The sequence below is a fragment of the Malus sylvestris genome, chromosome 15 (assembly GCF_916048215.2).
Source record: "Malus sylvestris chromosome 15, drMalSylv7.2, whole genome shotgun sequence".
NCBI lineage: Eukaryota > Viridiplantae > Streptophyta > Magnoliopsida > Rosales > Rosaceae > Malus > Malus sylvestris.
In genome coordinates, this window is record NC_062274.1 from 53,400,769 (window position 1) to 53,420,112 (window position 19,344).

The 19,344-nt window shown below is 37.2% G+C and overlaps 2 protein-coding genes across 7 annotated transcripts; both read left to right on the forward strand.

Moving 5' to 3' along the window:
- Positions 1 to 4,659: 4,659 nt before the first annotated feature.
- On the forward strand, positions 4,660 to 6,756 carry LOC126604404 (pentatricopeptide repeat-containing protein At3g62890-like). The gene has a single exon (XM_050271653.1). The coding sequence runs from the start codon at positions 4,768 to 4,770 to the stop codon at positions 6,670 to 6,672; it is 1,905 nt and encodes a 634-aa protein (XP_050127610.1). The 5' UTR covers positions 4,660 to 4,767; the 3' UTR covers positions 6,673 to 6,756.
- Positions 6,757 to 7,972: 1,216 nt separating this feature from the next.
- Positions 7,973 to 19,162, forward strand: LOC126604402 (uncharacterized protein At5g08430-like). Of its 6 annotated transcripts, none has more exons than XM_050271649.1 (12): positions 7,973 to 8,508; positions 8,833 to 9,029; positions 9,972 to 10,051; positions 10,598 to 10,785; positions 12,367 to 13,261; positions 13,982 to 14,094; positions 14,576 to 14,635; positions 15,663 to 15,713; positions 16,434 to 16,504; positions 17,213 to 17,469; positions 17,563 to 17,718; positions 18,357 to 19,162. In XM_050271649.1, exons 2-12 carry the CDS (start codon positions 8,935 to 8,937, stop codon positions 18,848 to 18,850), a joined length of 2,460 nt encoding a protein of 819 aa, XP_050127606.1. In that variant the 5' UTR covers positions 7,973 to 8,508; positions 8,833 to 8,934; the 3' UTR covers positions 18,851 to 19,162. The 6 variants fall into 6 exon arrangements, with proteins under 6 accessions (XP_050127606.1, XP_050127607.1, XP_050127605.1 ...); XM_050271648.1 differs by having other exon boundaries at positions 7,979 to 8,508; positions 8,854 to 9,029; positions 17,557 to 17,718; XM_050271647.1 differs by having other exon boundaries at positions 7,979 to 8,502; positions 17,557 to 17,718.
- Positions 19,163 to 19,344: the final 182 nt, after the last annotated feature.

Sequence of the window (19,344 nt, forward strand, 5' to 3'; positions counted from 1 at the left end):
CAAAGTGAGAATGTGCTTGAGAGATCTCCAACTTATGATGATACACAGAAGAAATGGAGAAGTATCAATGACATCATGGCTCAATGCAACATGTGTGTTATTGAACCAGAAAGTTATGAGGATGCAGCTAAAGATGATTCATGGAGGAGTGCAATGAAAACTGAATTGGACATGATTGAGAAGAACAACACATGGCAGCTTGTTGAGAGACCATATGACAAGCCTGTTATTGGTGTTAAATGGGTCTATAAGACCAAACTTAATCTGGATGGCACGGTGCAGAAGAATAAAGCTCGGCTGGTGGCTAAAGGCTATTCACAAAAGCCCGGAATCGACTATAATGAAACTTTTGCCCCTGTGGCAAGGTTGGATACGATTAGAACTTTAATTGCCCTTGCTGCACAGAAGAAATGGAACTTGTATCAATTAGATGTAAAGTCTGCATTTCTCAATGGGGTACTGAAAGAAGAAGTGTATGTTGAGCAACCTCAAGGCTTTGTGAAGGAAAATGAAGAAACAAAGGTGTACAAGTTGAACAAGGCTCTATACGGCTTGAAACAAGCACCAAGAGCCTGGTATGAAGAGATTAATGCATACTTCAATAGCGCAGGGTTTGAGAAAAGTTCAAGTGAGGCAACTTTGTATGTCAAGACAAGTAAGGACTCAGGTATCATTATTGTCTCTCTATACGTAGATGACATTGTATATACTGGTAGTAGTCCACAAATGCTTGAGGAATTTAGAAATGACATGATGAAACACTATGAGATGACTGACTTGGGCTTATTACATCATTTCCTTGGAATGGGTGTGCTACAAACTGAGAACAGCATTTTTATACACCAAAAGAAATATGCACAGAAACTAATTGAGAAGTTTGGTCTGAAAGAATGCAAGTCAGTTGCTACTCCACTTGCAATGAATGAAAGGTTGAGCAAAGTTGATGGAAGTGAACCTGCGGATGAAGGAGAATATAGGCAGCTTGTTGGAATTCTGCTCTATTTAATTGCAACTAGACCTGATGTGATGTTTGCAGCAAGTATGTTGGCAAGGTTCATGCATAATCCCACTAAGAAACATATGGGAACAGCTAAGAGGGTACTGAGATACATCCAGGGAACAATCGATTTTGGTATTGTCTTTGAAAGGGGAAAAGCTATTACCCTAATCGACTACTGTGATAGTGATTGGGCTGGAAGTGAGGATGATATGAGAAGTACTTCAGGGTATGCATTCACACTAGGATCTGGTATGTTCTCATGGGCTTCAATCAAACAAAACACTGTGGCACTGTCTACTGCAGAAGCATAATATGTTAGTGCAGCAGAGGCTACATCACAAGCAAAGTGGCTGAGATTTGTTCTAGAAGACTTTGGAGAAGAACAAGTGGAAGGAACTCAGATCTTGTGTGATAATACATCAGCCATTGCTATGGCAAAGAATCCAGTCTTTCATCAAAAGACAAGACACATCAACAGGAAGTTCCATTTCATCCGAGAAGCAATTCAAGCCAAAGAGATTGAGTTAGTGTACTGCAGGACAGAGGAGCAGATTGCAGATATACTTACTAAGGCTTTACCTAAAGATCGATTTGTGTATCTAAGGGAGCTACTTGGAGTTAAATCAGCCAAGGATTAGAAGGGAGTGTTGGTGTATAATCCTTTAGCTGAAGCTTGGCAGCAAGAATCAGGTTTCTATGTTTTGTTTCAGTTTGAATGTGAGCCATTGGATCATAGTCCACATGGCATTTTAATCTTGTATCTAGTCTAAGTAATAGAATAAGCCAAGTGGCATCATCTCATAGGGTGATAGCAATGAATGGCTAAGATTGTATTATATGTTGAAGAGTGAAGGATCTCCCTTCCTTTCTTCATATAACGGTTAGATTGTATTATGTGAAATCTTAATGAAATTCGAAGAGACATTTTGCAGCTTCTTCTCTCTGAAACTCTCTCCATCTTTGAAGACAACCTCCATTGAAACACATACTGAAAACACACACACAAACACTAACAACGAGGACCCATCAAAGCATCCACAGCCCTGTTGGCCACGGCATATCCAATCGCAAAAGCCGTACCTGCATGCAACAAGACCAATTCGAATGATTGTATTGTAATTATGCACGGTTATTATAAGCGATGTTTTAAAAGGCGAAAGCGTGGGTGAGGCGTTTGATGGATAGTCTCGTCTAGGCGAAAGCCTTCACCTCATGAGACCTAATTTTTTAATACATATTTTATACATATAAAAATATAATAGTCACAAACAAGTTTAACTTCACATAACCAAGTTTTAATCAAGCAATCAAATTAATCAATTTCAAACATCTATACTTAAGCAAGTGCATATTTATATGAGAGTCTTGGATAATATTTGGGTGGGATAGGTAATCTTAAAAAAACGAGAAATAAGGAAAAAATATAACAAATTAAAAAAAAGAATAATATAACTTTAAGAAAATAATAATCCAAATAAAAAGATGTTTTCTTTTCTACGGCCAATCATGAGAATATTCAGGAAAATAATAAAAACAAAAACAAAGCAATGCTTATCTAATATATATCTAGTATATGAGAAAATAAATATTAGAAATAAAAAGTGAAGAGAAAAGAGATAGTGGGGTAATAAATGTCTTTAAAGTGAGATTAGTTTTAAAAAGTAAAGATAATGGGGTAATAAATGTGGCAAAGTGAGGTCAGTTTAAGTATTAAAAAAAGAATAAAAATTAAAAACACAAACTCAGCCTAAAAAACCTAGTCGTCTTCTTCATCTTCTTAATCTCCTTTGTTGGTGTTCATGGCCTGTAACTCAAAACAGCTCTGCAACTCTAAAAAAATTCCTGATTTTTGAAACTTATAAAAGAAAAAGGGATGCACAATCGACGCCTCAGGTGCCTAGGCGCCCCCCAAGAAGCTTAGGCATGCATTTTGCCAACTCCCTTAAAACATAGGCAAAAATGGTGCAGCCCCACCTCCAAGGCCGTCTAGGTGCGCCCCAAGGCGAGTCTTTTAAACCACTGATTATATAAGCAACCAAACGAACAAAAAGAAACTTACCTATCTACGTATGTACGTGCTCTGAATGAACAAAAACATAAATCCACCATTACCAGTTGGAGCTGGAGCTAGAGATGGAGAACGATGAGCTTGGCGAATTGCATGTGCATGGTAACCTAGAGCCGGAGATGGATAGATTCAAATATCTTTAAATTGAGTATTTTATATAGTTGATTTTGAGTGTTTAAACATGAATTGTGAGAGATTTTGCACCAAAAATACATTTTGTAGAATATAAAGACGATAATTTGGTGTTATGGCAAGGGAAAGAAAAACAAAACAAAATAAAAAAAATTAAAATAAATGTTATGAAACTTAATGTGAATGCCACATATGTAATTATGTAAGGTAGCAAATCAAGTTAGACTTTCGATGGCAACCTTTAAAAGTCTTAGATAAAAGTCCTAGTATGGTAAGTTTTTCCCCATGCATGTAAGGATGTGTCAGATGAAAATCTCTATAAATAGAGGTGTGTTTGTAACCTTAATACAAAGAAATTTTTAGCTGTGATGAGAACACGGGTGATACATCACATGTTTTTATGCAAGTGGTGAGAAATTTTATTTTTTTTAAGTTATTAACTTTTTTAACACACATATCCCACCATTTATATAGCGACCACCTCGTGTAACGGTTACATTGAAAAATCTCTCCTTAATACAACACACTAGATCAAGAGTAAAAAGTAATAATACATATATCTCTTCCTTCTTTTTACGTGCATCCTTTGTGTGATACAGTTACAAAACAATCAGTGTGATACATGACACCCGTTCCAATTCTATTTATAGCAAGGAAATTGTAGCAATGATCTCTCAACTTTAATCAAATTGGAGCAATGGTCCTCAATTAAAAATCTATTATCATTGGTCCCTCAACACATCAAAATGTGTAGCTATGGTCTTTTTCGTCAACTTCGTTAGAATTTTGTCAAAATAAGTTATGTTGGAATGACCATTCCTACAATTGGAGTCTCAACTTATCAAAACGTGTAGCTATGGTCTTTTTTGTCAACTTCGTTAGAATTTTATCAAAATAAGTTATGTTAGAAGGACCATTCCTACAATTGGGGTCCCTCAACTCATCCAAATGTGTAAAGATGGTCATTTTCGTCAGTTTCGTCAAAATTTTGTCAAAATGAGTTATGTTGAAATGACCATTGCTACAATTGGGTTAAAGTTGAGGGATCATTGCTTCAATTGGGTTAAAGTTGAGTAACCATTTCTCTAATTGGATTAATGTTGAGGGACCAATGGTAATTGATTTTTAGTTGAGGGATCATAGTTGCCCATTCTGATGAGTTGAGAGACCAATGAAAATGGATTTGAGGGAGCATTGCTCCAATTGAGTTAAAGTCAAGTGATCATTACTACAATTTATCATCTCTAAAAAATGTTACCTCTCTCATTTTTGCCTATTTACAATATAAAATATATTTAAATAATGGAATTGTTATTAGCATTTCAAAAATCTCATTTTGCACTCCAAACTTTCTATAATTAGAAAGAAAAATACACTTGTGATGAGCGTAGAATGAGATTTTGTAATAATAATTCCCTTAAATAATAAATGAATAAATAAAATTGAGGGGGGGGGGGGGATCGTCCCCATATTTTGTAGAATATCTCCTGCTTTTTTCTCCGATTCAGAATTATGTGAAGGAAGAAACTTGGAGTTGGAGTTGGAGTTGCAGAGAGAAAGCTTCTTTATGTTTGCCTACAAACCCAAATCCCTCTTCCCATCTCTTCCAAAACACATTTCAAATTCCCTACTTTCTCACTCCTCCTCCTCCTCCTCACTTGTCTCTGCACTCCCACCGCGCCCTTCCCTCCGCCAAACCAAGCAAGCCCATGCTCACATCATCGTCTCCGGCCACGCCGCCTACTCTCCCCTCCTTTCCCACCTCCTCTGCCTCCTTTCTCTCTCCCCAACTACTCCATTTCACTACTCCCTCTCTCTCTACCACTCCATCAAATACCCATCTGTTTTCGCCACCAATAACATGATCCGCTGCTTCGCAAAGAGCGATTCGCCTCTCCTTTCCCTGCTTCTCTTTTCCTGCTCCATCCTGCGATCCTGCGTCAAGCCCAACAACCATACTTTTACTTTTCTGCTTCAAGCTTGCAGCAGGGCTATGGCGCTCACTGAAGGAGATCAGGTTCATGCCGTTGTTGTAAAACTTGGTTTTGGCGGGTATGTTTTCGTGAGGAATGCTTTGATTCATTTGTACTGTTCTTGCTCTAGAATTGAATGCTCGAAACGGGTGTTTGAGGAGAATGTTAGTTCCCGAGATGTGGTTACTTGGAACTCAATGCTGACTGCTTTTGTAAGAGACGAGCAGATTGGTGTTGCAGAGAAGCTGTTTGAGGAAATGCCCGCGAGAGACGTGATATCGTGGAGCACGATGATCTCGGGTTACGTCCAAAATGGAGGGTTAGAACAAGGGTTGGAGTGCTTTAAACGGATGAGGGAGGAAGGGATTAGGATGAATGAGGCCACATTAGTCTCTGTTCTTTCAGCGTCCGCGCAATTGGGGTTGCTCGAACATGGTAGATTAGTTCACTCGCTTGCTGAGTCTTTGAATTTTCCTTTGACAGCTTGCCTCGGCACAGCTCTGATTGACATGTACGCAAAATGTGGATGCATCGAACAGTCTAAACTCTTGTTTAAAAACATGACCCAGAGAGATATTTGGACATGGAATGTCATGATCTGCGGATTGGCATCGCATGGCCTTGGGAAAGAAGCACTTGCACTTTTTGACAGGTTCGTTGATGAGGGTTTCCGTCCCGCAAATGTGACTTTCATTGGTGTCTTGGGTGCCTGTAGTAGAGCAGGTTTGGTACGCGAAGGAAGACATCATTTTAAGTTGATGACGGAAAAGTATGGCATATTACCTGAGATGGAGCATTATGGGTGCATGGTTGATATCTTGGGCCGTGCAGGGTTTGTAGATGAAGCTGTTGAGTTGATTGAGAAGATGACGGTTTCCCCAGATCCTGTATTATGGGCAACACTCCTTGGTGCCTGTAAGATACATGGATCAATAGAATTGGGTGAAAAGATTGGGAACAAATTACTAGAACTGGATCCAACCCATGACGGGCATTATGTACAACTAGCCAATATATATGCAAAGGCAAGGAAATGGGAAGACGTTGTGAGAGTTCGGAGATTAATGGTTGAGCAAAATACTAATAAAGCTGCAGGTTGGAGCTTGATTGAAGCACAGGGTAGAGTTCATAAATTTGTTGCAGGGGATAGAGAGCACGAACGCTCTCTAGAGATTCACAAAATGCTGGAGACAATTGGAACACGAATAGCAGAAGCTGGCTACTCACCGAATGTTACATCAGTTTTGCATGATATAGGGGAGGAAGAAAAAGAGAACGTTATAATGGAGCACAGCGAGCGACTTGCGATGGCTTTTGGCCTGTTAGTGACAGAGGCTGGGGAGTGCATTCGAATCATGAAGAATCTGAGAGTTTGTGAGGATTGTCATGAGGTAAGCAAGATAATTTCGAAGGTGTTTGAGAGAGAAATTATAGTGAGGGATGGAAGCAGATTTCACCATTTCAAGGACGGAAAATGTTCCTGCCTTGATTATTGGTAGAGTAGGCTTTGCTTTCTGGAGCTATTACCCTGCCTTGTTCACTGATCTCCGGAAAAGTATTTAGTACCCATTTTGGTCTCCCTATCCTCTTCTTGTTATGCCGTTACCAATCGCTCGAGAACTACAATCTTTGGCTTTTTCAATGTGCCCGGACATGATCACCGTTCCACAATCTCTACCACCACTTTTATGTCACTCCCGTCACCCACCACGACAACTACCTCTGTTAGCATTGTCTTACCTTGCCTACCACTCCCATCCTCACCACCGCCGCTACTGCCACCACCACCTTCACTCTTACTTTGCTACGACCACCTTGTCACAACTATTACCACCACAACCTCCTATGGCCACCTTACCACCTCCTCCCCCAACATGACTTCCACCAACCCCAACATGACTACCACCAACACCACGACAGCTACTATCGATGCCGGGACCGCCGCCGCAACCTCGAATGACCACTTTGTCTTGATCATAGTCATCATTTTAATTAAAATCCAAAATAAGTCGCAAACTCTACTTCCATGTAGAATTCAATCAAAATCCATACGATAGCATGGAAGTCAAATAGCTTGTCGTATAAAGTTTATCATTTCCAGCCCAACACACAACATTCTCGATATTCAAACTTAAAATCTCTTACTTATAGTTAGAAATGAATATGTTAGACCGTAATATTACGTGGCAGGAATACCAAACATTTAAGTTAAAAAGAAAATTGTACCCAAATATGAGTGCATTTTTGCTCACCACCCTCAAGTAGTAATTCTCATCACTATATTTATTACCGTTAGATGAGTTTAATTTTGAGATTTATGCATCAATACAGATCTCAAAATTTAAAATAATTATAATAATATAATTAGCTTGAATTCCTTCCATCCCTTGGATAGATAGAGGGGAGGGTAGAGCTTTTGGTTTGTCATGTTGTCAAAGAGTTGAACAATGGTTTTTGGTGTTGTCAAAGAGTTGAACAATGAAAATAGATGGTGAGTGCCTGATCGAATTGATCGGGTCATGTAGGAACAAGGTTCAATTTTACCGGTCTGTTAAAATGCCTTAGCTGCATAAATGACTGCACTTCCACTTGACACCTATTGTAATGATAAACGGCTTGTCTAGCCATGACCTTCTCTTGAATTCTCAAAACTTCTATCGCTCCACTCCCACAGGGGTAGAAAACTCATCGTTGTCTTGGATGTGCTACCGGAGGCTCTGGGGAAGGCGGAATAGGACAACACTTATCTTGGGGTTCTGAAGCAAAGATATCCACGTGGCAGTTCGTCCTATTAAGATATTCACGACTAAGAAGTACTGGATATTTTTCAAAATTTTAACCAATTGTATTACACTTGGTCTACCTGACAGTATAACCGACGAGAGATTTTTCAAAGTATATAGAATACCGACACATATACCACCTGTCATTATCGATGATTTGTTTTTTTTTTTTTAAATTTCCGGACATTTCTCCACTAGAAGGTGGCGGTGACCAAAAATATTCTCTCACCCGAATATAAAGACAGTGTAAAGTGGAGGAGCAGAGCGACGGATGGAATTCCGCTTTCTTTCCACCCAAACCAAAATGTTCGAGGCAAAATTCCAGATTATTCTTTTGGCATTTGACCCAAACAGCATGGCTTTATTATGAACTGGCCCCCATTCAACGCAAAACGTCTGTTTCTCACCAATATTTTTTGTTTCAACTCTCACAGCGCTAAGCACTCTCGTCTTTGTAAGCTCCTCGTTCCCTCCTCACTGGGTCTTGCGTTTACAGAAAGCGCCATTGCTGCAAACGCAATGAACTTCTTCTTTGAAGGCCTAAGGGTAAAGGTACTCTCTTTTGTTGTTTCTCTCAACTGGGTCTCTTACATTTTCTTTGTTTATGGATTCTGTAATTTACTAATTTGGTAGAACTTGAATACATGAAATGCCGCATAGAAAGATAAACATTCCCAGAAAAAATAAATTGAAGAAGAAGCTTATTGATTAGAATTTGGAGCTACTGCATGTAATTGTTTGAAATAGTTCTTGCTTTCATGCTTTCATTTCGGTAACTGGGTTCTTTTTCTTTTCCTTTTTGGTACTAGCATTTGGGTTTTTTTTCAATAGATGATGAGGTTTTTCCTTGTTTTGTTTTTGGTACTGTGGTGTTAGGGGAAGCTGTTGATTTGACAGGTTTAGGGGAAGCTGTTGTGATACAAAAACTTGGGTTGTTGAATTGGCATTTTGGGGTTGAAGAATAGAGGGTTGATCAAAATGCCGAGAAAGAGTAAAAGAAGAAAGGAAGAAATTTGTGAAGATTATTGCTTTCGATGCAAAGATGGAGGAGCTGTGAGGATATGTGATTATAAGTGAGTTCTGAAATTTTACCGAAAATTGAAATACTAGTACTTCATATATTGCATTGAGGAAGGCAACTTCGTCTTTCCACAATGCTTTACAGTAGGTTAATTCAGTGGACCCTGGAATCAAAATCCTGCAGCACATGTTTTTTTGTTGGTGCTTATAGATGGCTTTATTTAAATTTAAAACAGGACATGCTATATGAATGATGTATTCATTTGGTAGTGTTTCGAGATGTTCTGTTGAATAGCATGATTTCTTTCCCCACAAAATTAGCCATGCACCCATCAGATTTTTTGTTGACTTTTAACTATGTTTAGTATAATGGTTTTTTGGGATTCAGAATTTAGGGTTCTTAGGATTTTGAGCATTTAACTCTAAATTCAGGAGTCCGCAATTGGAGAGCCCAAAAATTAATTTAATTAAGAATGCAATTCTCAATTTCTCATTCGTTACATTCCGTTACATTGTAATTTTAACTTAATTGCGGTGTATTTTTAAGAAGTAGCAGGCATGCTAAGATTTAGGACCTCCGGCAACCTGAACAAAGAAAGAATTAAGAAACTAAAATTTAAAAGTGGGACAAGTATGAATAACTATTAGAAATGCATTTTAGGACTGATTCTTATCATTAAGTATTTTAATAAGACCATATCATGTTCTATGTCATTTGATGAAAACTCAATGGTTATAATGAGAATGGATTACAGAATGTAGGTAGACGGTAAGCTTTCTGTGAACTTTTCAAATTTTATCTATGACTTAGAGCATAATTTGTTTCTCATTTAAATACATAAAGTTATGTGGCTAGATATTTCTCATCTAAAAGGATTTAAGATTTTCAAAAGGATGCAACTAGTCAAGGATGAGATTTCAAAAGGAAGAACCCTCCTCCTCTCTAAGTTTTTGCTTTTGGTCTTTTAGTTGAAATGCTCCCTCTAATCTTTCAGGGACTGTCTAAAAGTTTATCATCCTCAGTGTGTCGAAAAAGATGACTCGTTTTTGAAGAGCAAAGATCGCTGGACTTGCAGTAAGCTCTCAATTTATTCTATGATAATGCCTCAGCCTTACAACATGTCATTGTCAATGAAATATGCGCATTTTATGCATGGAAAAAGGTGCGATGCGTACAATTTTCTATGTTATGTTTGACACTCCCAAAGTATGTATGCATGAAACTTGACTCGATGTATTTTAGTTATTCACCATAAAGATGTTCTCAAATCTTTCTTCAACTGACTTCCGCAATTGTAGCTCTCATACCTTGCATTCAAATTGTTCTAAAAAAAGGAGGAGATAAACTTTGGTGAAATGTATCAATTTCATAAAGAATTTAACAGATATGTTAACTCTTGTAGAAGTTTTGATGAAATGTGGCCATGGAAGATAATACTTCCTTCAGTTCATTATTATTTCTTCTTTTTCGAAAATGTAGAGTGTTATCAGTTAATAAAAAGTAATTTATTTACTTGAGGTGTTATCTGAGTTTTAGTATTTATTATCTCGTCTCTTTTTGCTAGCATCCATTTGTAGAGAATAGATTAGCCAGTTAGTAATATGATTTCTTGCATTTCAGACCGCCATTCTTGCTTCATATGCCAAAGAATTCCCAAGTTTTATTGCTTTTGCTGCCCGCAAGCTGTGTGCGGGCGTTGCCTCTGTGATGCTGAGTTTGCTGTAGTTAAGGGGAGTGAAGGATTTTGCAATCATTGTTTGAAGCTTGCAATAATGATAGAAGAAAATGTGGATGTGGATTCTGATGGGGTATGGTTGTTTCTGATTAATGCTAAGAAAAGGCGTCTCTTGTTTCTTCTGCATACATAAATTTTGTTTCATATGAGAAATCTAAAGTAGGAAACTCTCCTAAGCAATTGTATTTAAATACGAATTCCAAAAATTAGATACTAAACCTAATGTATTCTGGGCCAATTAAATTTTCAGTCCTTTTGGTTTGGTCCGTGTTCTACTTTGGTCCTGTAGTTTCAGTTTTGGCCATCAACCTTGTAGTTAACTGATAAATTTCATTAGCAAAAGTCAAGAAGTAGTAGAATGTCCATGTGGTGTTCACATTTGCAGTTGAATTGTTTACTTTTTCTCTGAAGTAGATTCAATTTAAATCTGCTTGTTATGCTCTCGTAACATGGAAATATATTGAGTACAATTGTCTACAGCTACAACAACAACAACAAAGCCTTTTCCCACTAAGTGGGCTCAGCTATATGAATCCTAGAACGCCATTGCGCTCGGTTTTGTGTCATGTTTTCCGTTAGATCCAAGTACTCTAAGTCTTTTCTTAGAGTCTTTTCCAAAGTCTTCCTAGGTCTTCCTCTATCCCTTTAGCCCTGGACCTCTGTCTCGTAGTCGCATCTTCTAACTGGAGCGTCAATAGGCCTTCGTTGCACATGTCCAAACTACCGTAACCGATTTTCTCTCATCTTTCTTTCAATTTCGGCTACTCCAACTTTGCCTCGGATATCCTCGTTCCTAATCTTATCCTTTTGCATGTGCCTACACGTCCAACAAAGCATCCACATCTCCGTTACACCCATTTTATGTACGTGTTGATGCTTCACCGCCTAACATTTCATGCCATACAGCATCGCCGGCCTTATTGCCATCCTATAAAATTTTCCCTTGAGCTTCAGTGGCATACAACGGTCACACAACACGCCGGATGCACTCTTCCACTTCATCCATCCAGCTTGTATTCTATTGTTGAGGTCTCCATCTAATTCATCCATCCAACTTGTATTCTATTGTTGAGTACAATTGTCTATTGCATGAAAAATACCATGAATCATTATCGAAGGATTTTACTCTTTATTGTTCGAAGTTGACCCCACTAAAAGAAATTTATGGCTCCGTCCCTGATCATTCTTGTTTCTAGTCATTGTGCATATTTGAAGTTTCATATTAGCATCTAATGAGGGTAGAGAGTTAATAATCATGTCCATGGTAAATTTGTAAAAATCATATTAAGATTGGGGATATTAGAATCATAATTTTTAAAAATTAACTTTGTTTATAACTTTATATTATTAAGTTGCTTCGTAAAATTTGAGATCTATAGATAACGTAAGGTCCAAAAGAGAAACCTTGAAATACAGGATTTTTTTTTGTTTCTTTTAAATAGTGTATTATTTTGTACTTGAAGTTGTTATTTCTTTCATGTACAATTATTTGTAAATACGGAATTACAGATATAGTGACCTGTGGCCTGGTCACTTTTCTGGCTTGTCATTTTGGTTTGTTAAGGAAAGTGGAGCAGGCCTTCTGTGATTTGATGATATAGAACTCCAGACTTCTCCTCTTTGTCATCTCAGAATGTGCTCTTTTGTTTTTCAGGGGAGAGTTGATTTCAAAGAAAGAAATACGTTTGAGTTCCTATTCATGGAATATTGGGAAATAATAAAAGAGAAACATGGCTTATCTTCAGAGCAGGTTTACTCCGCAAAAGACTTATTGAAGAATGGTGAGAACCATACACATGACTCTGACTTCGATTTAAACGAAATTTCTCAAGAAGAAGAAAGTTTTACTGAATCTGATGAAGAAAGTGATGACGACAATTGGAAAGGTAGAGAAGAATACGTGCCAGTTGGCAAAAAGAAGAGATCCAAGGGAAACCAGTGTGCAATGAAAAGGAAAGCAAAAGCAACGAAAATAGAGTTTAGAGGATGGGGGTCAAAATCTCTCTTAGAATTCCTCATTTCCATCGGGAAAGATACAACCAAGGAGTTATCGCAGAATGAAGTTACCACTATAGTTTCAAACTACTGTAAAGAACACAACCTTTTTCACCCACAGAAAAAGAAGATGGTAATGTGTGATCCAATGCTGCAGTCTCTTTTGGGAAAGAAATCTATCAATATAAATAGGTTATATAACCTTCTGGATGCCCATTTTGCTGAGAATCTTGACTTAACCGAGGAGGATGAGACTGGCAGTAGTTCTGAAGACAATGATAAGAATCTTATGGTGACTTGTAATAGGCAGCCCAAGTTGGTCTCAGATAGACAACCTCAAAAGACAAATGTAGTTCCGGGTGTGCGGAAAACCTGTTTTGCTTCCATAGTTGCTGAAAACATTAAGCTTGTGTACCTGAAGAGGAGTTTGGTGGAGGAATTGTTAAAGCAACCTGAGACTTTTGATGAAAAAGTAGTAGGAAGTTTTGTGAGAGTCAAATCTGACCCAAATGATTATTCACAGAAAAATTCTTACCAGCTCTTGCAAGTCAAAGGTAAGTTCTTAATGATGGCTACTAATTTTGAATGGTAATGATTGTTAATCTTTTCGTCTGATATTAAAGAACTCAATTCTGCTTGCTGCAAATATTTTCAGCAGTTCGTGAAAGTAAGAATCCTGATACAGTAATTTTAACAGGGTTTTTATCCTGGCGTTAGCTGGGGAATACAACTGTTTGGTTTTCATGCAGAGATTACAATGTTTTTTTTCTTATACGAATATTATGACAAAGTAAGATATCATAAATAATGAATTCAATGTGTTAGCTTGATATGCATCATTGGCCCATTCCATACAGTTTAAGCTTTTGGGGATGGTTGTCCAACATTGGGTCATAGTTTTAGTTGCATGAGGTCTTGGGTTGGAAACCAACAATCTACATTTCCCACTTGTTTGATCTCAAAGGTGTATTGTAGGCATTTGCCTATGTCCGCACGAGTGCACGGATCAGGATGGGGTTGTATATGATGGGTGATGGTTGTCTATAAAATCTCATAACCATGTAAAAGTTAGACCACTAGGAGATTAACGAGATGCAAGGCTTAGGTTACCTGATGTGAGATTATTATATTCTCAAGACTAGTTGTAGGATGACCTCACTAATGAGCTTCCAAATGGAGAGGCTCCTGATTCTGATATGTTAGAACTGTAATCCTGCCAGTTTTCTCCTTGGATGATCACTTATGCTTTGTATTATCATTTCATACTTTTCTAGGCACACGGAAAACTTCGAGCAATGGTGAAATGAATACAGAAATTTTCATGCAACTTGTCAATATGCCAAAAGATGTACAGGTCTGCGAGCTGTCAAATGATGACTTCTGTGAGGTAATATTGTTGTGTCAATTTTCTTGTAAGATGGTGAAAGTTAACTGACTTGGCTTTTCTTTTCAAAGAACAAAACTAAAATACTTGGTTCATTCGAATGGCGTTTATGTAGGTCAAGTTTTTTCGTTGACCAAGGTTTGTCAGATATAACATTTAGTTGTTCATGTTTGTTAAGGGCACTTACTTTGATTCTTGTGCGTAATTGTCATTCCTTATGACTCATAGAGATTATTCTTTCTTTTCAAACACAAATTATGGTTACTGTGGCTGAGAACACTTACATACCCAAGACTAGAGTTAGAGTTTAAACCTCCCCCTCTCCCTACCCTTTTCGCCTCCTTTGTGCCAAATAGTAAGAAAAACAAATTAAAGGTGCAAACTCAGAAACCAAAATTGCATGAATCAATTAAAGTTACTGCTTTTTATATTTTGCAAGTATTTTTCACAGAATGAGTACTCAGTTGGATTGTATGTTATGCAGGAAGAGTGTAAAGATTTGCATCAGAGAGTGAAAGAAGGAAAGCTTAAGAGGCCCACTGTTGTAAGTTTTTGTTATGCATAATCAATTTAGTGTTTTCTGAAAACTTGTAGATAAATGAAAGCTTACCTTTACAAAAGGTTTTAATTGAACTTGACAAATTTATGCAAATATTGAATAAGATTTTAACCTATCTAGAATGAAAGAAAGCGGTGGCTTAGGGTAGGTAATTTGGTGATGGGGTCCTTCTTGGAAATGGTCCCGGAGTCTTAATATGGAGAGGGGGTTCCCTTTGGCATGCTCTGAGAAGTAAAAATAGTTTATATGGTAATACGTTGGGATTCCAAATTAGTAGTCTTCCCTTTTTCCTTTCTTTTTTAAATAAAAAAAACAGGAGTCCAAATAAGTGGTCAGGGGATCAATTTGTTGCCATGGAAAGATATTGAATATAATTCACCAGTTTGTGAATTATATTGATAATGACATTCAATCTGTGATACATCACATTGATATTGATAATGACTCAACCAATTTGTCCATTGATTCATTCCAGAATTACAAAGATTCTTACTCTCGTGGGTTATGACATTAACTCGTCCTCTTCTTTCGTTGTTTTGTGGTGGGAAATGGAGAAATATGTCTGGTTTTGCAATATTGGGCGGTGGAAGACCGTTATTCATCATTTTCACGTTTTTAAAGACTTTCCGGTTTTCATAGTGTTTTCATGAATAGCACGTGTGTAAATTCTTATTTTCCAGCCTGTGATGTCACTTTTCCTTATATATTTACATTTAAAAACATATTTCTTGTACAAAATCAGATGATCCAACTTGATAAATAATTTAGACAGCCAATTACAAACTGTCTATATCTTTTATTATTTTGTAGTATTTCTGAAAGCATTCGTCTTTCATTTATAAATATATTTAGATCGCCTATATAATTTGTATTTAAACTCAATTAATATAACTTTAAGATAAATTAGATTAGATATAAATTATAAAACAAATACTTCTGCAATACTTGGGTTTGCTTGCATAGAGTATTTGATATATTTCAACCTGTTAATCAGGATTTTCTTGTTTGATAGGTGGAGCTTGAACAGAAGGCTAGATGTCTGCACAAGGATATAATGGAGCGTGTGCGTTTTCTTGCTTTAACCTCTAACAAGAATATCTGTTTTCTATGTTATCTTAATTTTGAGATTCCCAATAGTTGAAAGTGTGACTATGGATGCCTCACACAAATAAGCTGGGGCATGCTTTGAAAAGATATTGACTTCATATTGTTTTCAGACTGTAATCTACGATTTGAAACTGTAAAAATGCAAATATGTTTTTAACTGCTAGACCAAAAGTCTATTTAGCAGTGCAATAATTTTTTCTGTTTCAGAACACTTGAGAACAGAAACAGTGAAAAACAAAACACCATCTTTGGAAAGTTTTTCAAAATACCTACTTAGAGAAATAAAATTACAACGTCAAAATGAGCAAAAGCAAAGAACCGTAAAAAAATATCACATATAACTGATACAAGTATTATGTTTCTCACTACTCTCTGTGTACTGTTTTGCCTAATATTTATTTAAAATTCAGCCAAACAGGCTTTATGAAATCATGTACGCTTTTTTGGCTTTGTGCTAGGTAACTGTCAGCAACACATCTCTTGTTTATATTTTCTACACTATGCCATTATGGAGTGTTTGACTATTTGAAAAGTGTCTATTGTGCAATGATCTGTTTTTTCATGTGACCTTCATACTCCAGTATTTGCTCATCTTTCTGTTGTGTGTGGATTTTAACGTTCTTGCTTGCCTTTTGATTTTATGTACTTCTGAATCATCTGGTCAAAAACATCTCAGTGGATTGCTAGAGAGCTGTCTCTGTTGCAAAAGCGCATTGACCAGGCAAATGAAAAAGGATGGAGGAGAGAATATCCTTTCATTGATGTTATTAACAACATAACAAAAAAGTTGGTGTATGACATATGTTGGGAAGTTTTAGTATATTATGATTGTTATAGTATACATGTATAGTTGTAGAAACCTGGAGATGTAGGGACAAGTTCATATTGTGAAGCAACGCGTTGACAAAATTTACTGTGCTAGATAGTTCTTGAATATGGACAGATCTGATATGTTCCTTGGGTCTCTTGCATTTCATTCTTTTTAGATATTTCGTTGTGTAGATTGTCTCGAGCTATTAAGTTTCGCATGTGACCCTTTGTTTTTCAGTGACTAGGAAGTATCAAGTGTGCTAGTTGTTATAAAATCTATATTAAGTTGAGATGGAACCAAATGTTTCTAGTCTTAGTTTCTCTCAATTATATATTTTCAGAAAAGGGTATTGGTTCAGCCCTTTGACTAATCCTACTGCAGTGTCTAGCACATTTCCAGGTCAGGCTTTCATCAAATTGAAATTGTTTACATTGTTAAATTAGAATGTTTGCAACATGAAACAAAAAATGACATTCCCTTGTTCTTTGGCTCTGTTTTTGACCCCCTTGTTCATTAGTTTAGTTTTTTCTTTTCCGTTTTACGCTGGCCATGGGTGGTTGACAGTAGACTCATATAATTTATCCCTATGTACTACTTTATCTAGATAAGAAAATTGTGACTCTTGACCTAAATTTTCTGAATACGCTTGAGCAATACTTGGATAAGAAGCTGCTTCTTGAGAAACCATCAGAACAATTCCGATTAATAAATGAGGTTCCAGAAGTAATTGCAGATGTAGAAAAACTTGAACCTACTCCTGAGAACTCTCTAAGCCAGGATCAAACAGAACATGATGGATCACCTGAATCAGCCCCCAGAGCCAGATGGTCTTCTCAAACTCCCAGAACTGGTCTAGCCAACAGAACTGTCTACTACGAAAAGGGCGGAACAGATCCATCAGGTTTGTTAAGCTTGTAATTTTAAATATTGTTAAGAAGCTTCTCTTGGAACACCGTTAGAACAATCAAGATCATTAAATGAGTCGCAGGTACAGAAAAATTTAAACCTACTCCTGAGAGCTCTCCAAGGAAGGACAAACAAGAATGTGATGGCTTTCCTGATTCAGCCTTCAAAGGGTCCTGTCCAACTCCAAACACTAATTTAGCCAGTGGAACTTTGTGTCTTCCAAATGGAGGAACTGATCCGGCAGGTTTGTTCTAAGCTTCTGTCTCAGAATGATGAGTTCTATATTGTTCACTCGGGTTCATTATTATTTCCACTAATCAACGGGAATAAGGACATGCTTGCATGCAGAAACAACGTTCCTAGATCATGACTAACTTTACCATTTGATTCTTAGTTCTGAGAGTGACAAGTATTGGATGTACCTCTCACAGAATTTTTAGTATCTTGACAATTTTAGACGGCCTAAAATTCTACTCTTGCTTCGGTGTGAGGTTGATGAATATGAAATTGAAATTTATGTCAAATCAACTGTCACTCTGCATAAATACTATTTTTGTTAACCCATTCTGTTTTCGATATATAGTGTTTTCTCCCTTGTTGCTTTCTGGTCAGTTTCACTTGGTAATGTGATTTGAGTAACTGGCTCTTTGTGAGGGCAACATCTTTTCTAAAAAGAAAGTGCTCTCAAGTGTTAACATCAACGTAAGATACTGTGCATTGGTAAAAACTGCATAATACTTTAGTGTTGATGTGTAAGAGTTTTATTGTTGGTATGTAAGTGTGGACACCATTTTGATGCATCTACTACAGAACATGGTAGTAACAATTCTGCCGGACTGACTGCTGTAAAGTTGATTAGACAATTTCATATTTTGAGTCCAGAAGTTCGAGGTGGCATTCGTCAAAAGGAGCACCAATTCGTTCAAGTGAAGAACAAGTCTCATAAAGTCTTGTTCTCTGAAGAGTTTATAAAAAAACCTCTTGATTTTGCTTCCCAAGGTAAACCTGATATCGACCTGCAAGAGCCGCACCATTTTAGTTCCGGTGTCGATATTAAAAGGCAAAGTGAAGAATGTGTTGAGCAAAAATTGAAAAATGAAAGCACATCCAAAGCTGAGTTAATTGAGCTAAGCGATGATGATGAAGATGTACATGATGAAGTTAAAGCACCTGCATCTGAAGACCCAGATTCTGCACTATGGCATTGTATGAGTCCTCTTGGTGAAACAAGAGGCCCCTATAAAATGTCATTGTTAAGGCAGTGGAACAATTCAAGTTGCCGTCCATTGAAATTCAAGGTTTGGAAGGAGGGTCAAAGCGAGGAAGAGGCAGTGTTTCTTGATGATGCCGTTCGTCAAAGTCTTCCCAATACGTAGATGTACAGTTGAAAGGCGATGGGGTGCCAAGTGATTTTCCAGAGGCTAATAGGTACGAGTTTTTTTAAGAAATAGAAGAAAACTTTCTTGTGAATTAAACTTTCAGCCTTTAGGGATGATTAAGCAGACATGATAGGGGGGCAATGTAAGTACCAAAAGCAAAAGTTGGGTATATTATGAAATGAAAGGAGTAAAATTAGGAAGAAGGCGATCAAGTGACAATTAACCTTGCAGCTTGTTTTGGTTCTAAAAGAAAAGTTACTAATATCCGTACATCAGTTAAAGTTGCATGGAACTTAGGCTCATTTGAAAGTCTCTTGTTTGGTCTGTAGTGCATCTGTAGTGTTTCCGTGCTTGAGTAGTTGGTTAGTAGTATCCTATCCTTGTAGTTTATTTTTAACAAGTGAGTCCAAAGTTTTTTGGTATTTTGAAAGTCCCTTGTTCAAACATACGCTTAAAGTTTGGGAAGAGGATCCTCTCCGGATCCACTTTGT